This window comes from Budorcas taxicolor, chromosome 17 (genome assembly GCF_023091745.1).
Source record: "Budorcas taxicolor isolate Tak-1 chromosome 17, Takin1.1, whole genome shotgun sequence".
NCBI classification, from domain to species: Eukaryota; Metazoa; Chordata; class Mammalia; order Artiodactyla; family Bovidae; genus Budorcas; species Budorcas taxicolor.
The window spans coordinates 35,235,960-35,244,230 of NC_068926.1; the positions used below are offsets into that span (position 1 = coordinate 35,235,960).

The 8,271-nt window shown below is 48.8% G+C and overlaps 1 protein-coding gene across 1 annotated transcript in view; it reads right to left on the reverse strand.

Moving 5' to 3' along the window:
* The window catches only part of FGF2 (fibroblast growth factor 2), a 55,621-nt gene extending 47,569 nt beyond the window's left edge, over positions 1-8,052 (reverse strand). The window contains 3 exon segments of the mRNA XM_052654445.1: positions 7,175-7,616; positions 7,619-7,807; positions 7,858-8,052. Coding sequence (XP_052510405.1) covers positions 7,175-7,616; positions 7,619-7,807; positions 7,858-8,052 — 826 coding nt within the window.
* Between the last annotated feature and the right edge of the window lie 219 nt (positions 8,053-8,271).

The following is an 8,271-nucleotide window of genomic DNA, read 5'->3' on the forward strand; positions in this document are numbered from 1 at the left end:
AAAAGGAGATGAAGTAGAAGAGAGCACAGGATTCTAGGATACTGGTCACAGAAGAATGAATGAGCAATGCCCAGCATACCTGAGGGATTTTACATCACCCAGTACATGGTAAATATCGTAGACGCTTTTTAAAGAAAACAATTCATAATGAGAGCTTTAAACTAATTATCCTGAGCAATGATTCATCTTTTTATAGACTACACCAAAAATGCTAATAGCCAGCTTTTTAATATTTCAATATAATTACATTTTTCCAAATATAATTTTGTCACATATAACTATCTTCATTAAAAGGCTGACTAAGTGCCTAATTGTATATGTTACTATACCAAGAGAACTGTAAACCTTGACCAGGCTTTGAATAGCATGTGGCCCATGAGTAGTTATCCACATAGAATGTTTTCATCAGCAGCTCACTTTTAGTGAGAATTCCCAGAGTAAAAGGTACAAGTCTTTTATGATGTTTATTTATATGGAGAAGTCATGGTCCCTACCTTAAGATGCCAAATTTTCTCAAAGTGCATAAATCACGAACAGAGAAAATAACCCACTCACAGAATGTAGCCAGATCATTACTACACTACACAAATTTCCTTTAAAAAGCAAAACAAAACAAACAGGAAAACAGAAACAAAAACCTTCCCTCCCCACCCTCTGCAATATCCTAAAAAATCTGTGAACTTTACACTTTAGAATTCTATGGGATAATTTAATTTAGAGGGTAACTTAATTTGAGGAAGTAAGTAGCCCTTTGAAAATACAAATGCCCGCGACTTCTCTGGTTTTCCAGTGACTAAGCCTCTGCACTCCCAACGGAGGGGCCTGGGTTCGATCCTGTTCAGGGAACTAGACCCCACTTGTGGCAACTAAGAGTTCACATGCAGCAACTAAGATCCAGAGAAGCCAAATAAATAATTTTTTAAAAGAAAATCCAAATGCAAACACACACACACATTACTGATTACTGTAAATGAATGAGTAAGTATTAAGGATATACCAGTCAACTCAAAACTCACCCTATGCAGGAAGAGTGACAGGGAACAACTGGGAGGAGACATAAATTAAAAACTGAGTATCGGCTATCTGTTGCCTCTAGGCCCTCCAAATTTCTTCAAACTAAAAATATCCCACAGGAATTTAGAATGGAACTAATCCAGTTTCTAAGAACTATGTGGTATATGGCTCAATGGGTAAGGTTTCCTGGGAGTTGCCATTTTTCCTTTATTCCCTGCCTAAATTCCTATGGCCATAAATAACCTAGCTTAGAGAGAGAAAGCAATAGCTACCCCCTAACAATGGATGCCAGAGAAGGCAACGGCACCCCACTCCAGTACTCTTGCCTGGAAAATCCCACGGATAGGAGCCTGGTAGGCTGCAGGCCATGGGGTCTCGAGGAGTCGGACACGACTGAGTGACTTCACTTTCACTTTTGACTTTCATGCATTGGAGAAGGAAATGGCAACCCACTCCAGTGTTCTTGCCTGAAGAATCCCCAGGGACAGGGAGCCTGGTGGGCTGCCGTCTATGGGGTCACACAGAGTCCGACACGACTGAAGCGACTTAGCAGCAGCAGCAGTGGATGCAATAAGGGAACACTGAAAATCCTGGTGCCACAACTGCATTTCCCATTGCTGTGGTGGTGGCAGTTTAGTCACTAAGTCATGTCGCACTCTTGCAACCCCATGCACTGTAACCCACCAGGCTCCTCTGCCCACGGGATTCTCCAAGCAAGAATACTGCAGTAGGTAGTCATTCCTTCTCCAAAGGATCTTCCCGATCTAGGGGTCAAACCCAGGTCTCTTGCATTGCAGGCAGATTCTTTACCCCCGAGCCACCAGTGACACAATGAAAATTCCACAATGATAATTGTTACTTGAATTATTTTGTCAACAGCCAAACACTTGACAACATACAAGTTAAGCATAAGACCAGATCCCTGGTTTCAGAGTGCAGAAAATGACAAGCTCAAAAACAAAATAGAACGAAGAATACTTGTTTGGAGAGGATACGGTAATGAGGTTATGGTTCAAGTCCAAATGTGCTGACTTGTCTTGTTCCAATTCCCAGTAATAGAGTGGTTACCCCAGGCCAGTCTCCCACAGATGTTTGTTACAAGACAAAGGGGCCCAAGCAGGGGGTTTCGAAAAACAAGTAAAGGCAATGGCATGTGAGTAGTTACCTCCCTGTTCCACAGGCATCTTTTGGCCAGAAAATAACAATTCTAATAATGCGAGACCTTACACTGCCTTTTTTCAATATTGCTGACGGTAATTTCTGAGAATCAATATGTAGATGAACAGTCAATTTTATAATTATAATGTATTGAGGATGACTCTTGTTTTGTCTATAACGTTTTTTCAAATTACACCTAAAAATCTCAGCTATCCATTTAAAACATCATAAATCTGAACATAATACTCAGAATCCACTTCTCATACCTGTGTCAAAATCTAATTATGGAATGGCCACTTTTATAAACACAAAGAAAGCCCTCAGGGCATGTCACAGGATATTGCCAGTTCTAGGCTGAAGTCACTTGGCACCAAACTCATTTTAAAAGGCTACTAAGGTGTGGTAATATCCATGACTCATGAATTGTCCTTTCATTGCTGAACCAATTACATGATTTCCACAATTAAATGAGCTATTGGGTTCTTACTTCATTTGTTTACTGCGCACAAATGGCATTAGAGTAAACAGTATGCTTATTAAAGTAAATTGGTGGGATCCACTTGCCAGATATTACCCAAAAAAGTGTATGTGTGTGGAGGAGGGAGAATCTGGTGTCATCAATCAAAAGTTCCATTGACATAAAGGAAGAGAAGAAAAGGTGGCTTTCTTCATTACTCCAGGAGTACAACCAGAGGCAACCTGTGAACTCATAATAACTCCCCAGAGCAACTGACTATGTCAATATTTTGAAGTGGAAGAAGCCTAAAAAGCCAGAACAGCAGGGATAGTCCGCAAGGGGGCAGGTGGGCAAGAATCGGCAGGTAAACTCAGGCAATCAGTTCCGCCTTTGGACCTCAATCTCCTCTTCTACAAAATGAGGCTGGTGAACAGTTCGTTTTTAATGACGGGGCTGCATGGAATATGTGCGGTGGCACAGAGGGTGGGAGTCAGACGGGATCCCAACCTTGCTCCACTTGGGGGTGGGCAGGTCCCTCAGCCTCTTCAAGGCTCAGTGTCTTCTGGAGGCCAGAAGCCGGAGGAGTGTGGCAAGCAGGCGGTCCCGGGAGAAGACCCAAAGGTGGCTCCAGCACTTCTAACTACCTTTTTTCCAAAATAAGAGCATCTGGAATAAATTTAATGCTAAAATGTACACAAGCAGTACACTTTGCCCTTACTATACTCCACCACATGTTGAACGTGCGGCCTGGGATAAAATGTGCTCTCTTCTGAATGTTTTCACATGGTTCAGTACTTCAGAGCATGTATTTCTGTTACACATCCCCATGGGCAAGTGGAAGGGGCCTGGCAAAACATCCGGGACACCAAAGGGAAGGTGGATGTGCGGCAACCATACTGGCCCTGTCTTTCTTTTTATCTTGCTTTTACCAACACACTCGTGTCAAATACAGGTTATTTCAGGATTGTGAGAAAAGTGCAGGAAAGTGGGCCTTTTGATGTGAAAACAATTCAAGAGAGAACCTGGGGAGAAACACAGGTGATCTCCAGCAAAACTGGGAAGCTGGAAACGCTGGCGGTGTCATTGGCCCGCGCTTCCTGCAGCTGTCCGCCCAGCCCCACACCACCCTGCCCTGTGTCCCTTCAGAACCTAACCATGTCCCCTGCCCCTGACCAGCGCCCCACATTCATGCCACCGACTTCACAGCCTCCCCCCTTAACTGCAGTCCTGCTGGTCAGCTTTGGGGGAAGAAATCGTGCACACACAATTTAATTCACATGAAATGTTAAAACCAGGTAACTGCTCCACTTGTCCTTCCAGAGGCACCCTCCGCCCCGTATCCATGAGGACCCAGGTCCAGGGTTTCCCGCAGGCTCCTGCACCCGCCGAGGCTCAAGTCCCTCATGGAAATGGTGTAGGGCTGTCGGCCGTTGTCACCACAGATGGAGACTGTGGATTCTGAGAGCACACTGCGTTTGCATTTTAGAAACATCTGGACAGAGAGTTATGCCAAAGGAATAAATCTCCAGTGATGGATTTTGGGTGTATGGACAAACCAGTTTGAGGGAGCGGGCCTTGGGTTTTCCAATGTTTCAAATATGTCTAGATATCTGAACCTTAATTCGGTGGGAAGCTGTAGCAAGCATTAACAGCTTTTATTTCTCCACGTTTGCTGATCAGTTTTGCTCCTTTAGGGGAATGGAGGGGATATGGTTAAGAGGATACTGGTATGGCATTGTTTCTCCTATATATTTCCTAACAGTCTCCTCCTGGTTTTGTCAACTATTAGTACACCTTTGATATGTCAGGGAAAAAACAAAACACTGTCCTTAATTAAACATATTGTCCAGGTTGGCCTATACAAAAGTCATTTAAATCGATCATTTTCAGGTTTATATTCCTGTCAGTCTATCACCTGGTACAAGGTGATTGTTAAAAATCAGTACTCATCACTCTGGATGAGTACTCTACTCTCCACCTTTGAAGGTCTTTAGCTAGTTATCAGGTTGGCAGGGTTTCTCAGCCTTAATACTATTAAAGTTTATGGTCAGACCATTTTTTATTTTTTTGCTGAGCGATTAGGGAGGTATCCTGTGCACTGTAACATCCCTGGCCTCTACTTAGCAAATGACAGTAGCATCCTTCCAGGCATGACAAGTGGAAACATCTCCAGGCATTGCCAAATGTCCCCTGGAGAGTATCAATCCTATTTCAGACCATTAAGTTAAAATAAGAATACAATAAAATAAGTTAAAATAAGAATACAGTAATGATGGCCCAGCCCAAAACTGGGAATAAAAAGTTAAGTCAAGTTGCTCAGTTGTATCCGACTCTTTGCAACCCTGTGGACTGTAGCCTACCAGGCTCCTCCGTCCATGGGATTCTCCAGGCAATAGTACTGGAGTGGGTTGCCATTTCCTTCTCCACGAGATCTTCCCGACCCAGGGACCGAACCCGGGTCTCCCACATTGGAGGCAGACACTTTAACCTCTGAGGGTGGTAATGTAATATGCAATTCAGAATTATCCTTACTAACTCCCATACATGCCTGCATGCTCAGTCACTCAGTCATGTCTGATTTTCTGCCACCCCGTGGACTATGCCTGCCAGGCTCCTCCGCTCATGGGATTTCCTAGACGAGAATACTGGAGTTGGTTGCCATTCCCTTTTCCAGGGGATCTACCCAATCCAGGGATCGAACCAGTATCTCCTGCATCTCCTGTATTGGCAGGCAGGTTCCTTACCACTGCGCCACCTGGAAAGCCCAGCCCCTATCCAGTTTGGTTTTAAAGGAAATAGGGCATTAAGAGCGTCAAAGAAAATACCTGCAACTCATAAAATGTCTGGAAGAAAATGTACTAAAGGAAGCCCCAATATAAACCTAATCTGGGGGAAGAGTTCTGTCTTCTCGTCAAAGAACATACTACTTTTTGTGCTACTAGAAAAGAGCGAAACTAACTGGGACATATGTGCACCTCGTCCAGGCAGACAAGCACAGAATAAACCCCACACAGAAAGATAATTTTGTGAAACCTAAATAGTTACCAAAACAGAGAAAGAGCACTAACCAATATACTGGGCTACAAGCATCTTTTCAGTTTTACTGGATAATGTAAGTGGTTGAGAAAATTGTTTAATTATGGCAGGCCTGAAAAAAGTTACAGACCCGAATCCTTTGCTTGTTGCTATTTTGAAATCAATAAAGAAAAACTCTTATGAAGGGACATTTCCCATTACTGAATTTGTCAGCTAGGTTTGGCTGCAGAGTTGTCTCCTCTTCCTAACTCTCAGCCCAGAGTGACAGCTTGCAAAGTTCCTTCAGTGTCCAACTCTTTGGGACCCTAGGGACGGTAGCCCACTAGGTTCCTCTGTCCACGGGGAGTCTCCAGGCAAGAATACTAGAGTGGGGTGCCATTTCCTTCTCCAGGGGAACTTCCCAACACAGGGATCCAACCCACACCTCTTACATCCCCAGCACTGGCAGGTGGGTTCTCCACCAGTATCACCTGGAAAGCCCCAAAGGAGGCAGTATTAGCATCACAAGGTAAAGAAGGTCTCTTGCGGGTGGGGGGGGGGGGGGGGGGGGGAAGAGGATCAAGTTTTCCACCTGAAAACCATTAAGGGAGGACTGGCAGAACAAACAGCTTTCAAAACATGTTTTACCTACACTTACAGGATGACAGTTAAAAAATACCTGATCTCTTTCTCTCACTTCAAACTCATCTATTTTTATCAGCCTATTTTATACCTCTTTCCTTCCTCTTTCTCTAGACCAGCGGGTTCTCAAACTGTGCTCCCAGGTCAGCATCACCTGGGAACTAGTTAGAAATGCAAATGAGGCCCCACTCCAGACCTAAGCGATCTGAAACTCTGGGAGATGGTTCAGCCATGAATCACACAACAAACACGCTTTGCAGGTGATTCTTATGCACTCTTAGTCTGACAACTAACGCCTCAGACCAGTCTTATTTCTATTACCACAGATATATTATTATTACAGAAAATGCAACTGTAGACTAGTAAATTGAGTCCTCTGCGCACTTCAAACTCTTATTTGATCCTCAAACCTGATGCAAAGTATCTTTCCAACAAGGATCTTTTAATTGGGCTGCGGTCCCTCCTGGCTTTGCCCCGGAGACAACGGGCATCCCATAGAAGCGGTCGGAACTTCAGGCTCGGGGCGCGGGCGGCACCTCGCTGGGCCGCTCACCTCTGCTCAGCCGCCGGGCACCCCCGACGCGACAGGTTGTCTGCGCCCAGGGAGCCGCCCGCAAAGCCCGGGCACCGGGGCCCAGGGGACTGGGTTAGCTGAGCAGCCGGCACACTCCAAAGCCTGGAGGAGCGTCTACCGCCACCGCAGCTCGGGGCAGGAGGGGGCGAGTGGTGAGCCCGAAACCGCCGAGGGCCGAGCCGAGAGAAACCACAAGTCCCACTGGGGTCACAGTGAAGAGGAAGAAGGAGCGCGGAGGCTGGAAGGCAGGGGCGGGGGAGAGAACCGCAGGGGAAGAAGACGGCACCGGCGAGGAAGACCTGGGGAGCACTCACTGTGAGGGTCGCTCTTCTCGCGGACCCCGTCCACTCGGCCGTCGGGGTGGATGCGCAGGAAGAAGCCCCCGTTCTTGCAGTACAGCCGCTTGGGGTCCTTGAAGTGGCCGGGCGGGAAAGCGCCGCTGCCGCCGTCCTCCGGCAGGGCTGGCAGCGTGGTGATGCTCCCGGCGGCCATGGCCCCACCAAGGCCCTGGCGGGGTCCCCGAGCCCCTGGAGCCGCGCGGGGAGCCGCCGCGCCCCGGCCCCGGCCTCCGACGCGCTCCGGGGCGCGGCCCCGGCCCCGGCCCCCCAGCCTCCCTCCCCGCGGCACGCGGCCGCGCCCGCGAGCCCCCAGCCTCGAGCCGTTCGGCCGCTCCCCTCTCCGCCTGCCCTAGAGCGCGGGGAGCCCGGCGGTCCGGGATCGGGGGCTGAGGGCTGGACGCCTCTGCGGCCGCCGCTCTCGGGAGGGCCGCCGCTCTCGGGAGGGCCGCCTCCCTCAGCCGCAGCACCCGGGATCCGCTCGCCACCGCGGGCACCGCGTCCGCCGGTCTGCTACCCGCCGGGCCGCGGCGTCACATCTAATACGTCTCCACCCCCGACGCCCACGACCCCCCACGCCCCCCGCCCGCCTCCCTTCCGGCGCACCGCCCCCTACTCGCTCCGGGTTTTCTGGGGCGGGTGTCTGGGTCGGGCGCTCGGGCCTCAGGACGCAAGCGCGCGACATCCGTGCCCCGGGAGCCCGAGGGGGAGAGCCAGGGCCGGGGGAGGTGCGGGGACGCGGCGGGAGGCTCTGGCCCAGGCCTCCGCCGCTCTAGGGGCTCAGCCCCGCCGGTTCCCCAGAAGTCGCCCCAGCCCAGCTCCGCGCAGCCCAAACCACGTTTCGACTTTCTCCACATTGCGGAGCTTTCGCTGAGCAACCAGCCGTGACTCAACTTTTCAAAGTTTAAATGCAGTTTTCTCCCCGAGTCTTTTTCTCTGCCAGCGTCTCAAAGCGTAGGAACTATTTCCACCCCGAAGAAGTGGAGGAATTGGAAGTCAGGGAGGATTGTGTGTCAGAATAGGTTTTGAACGTCTTAATTACCCAAAGACGAGGGGCACGCAAACTGTTAACAGGG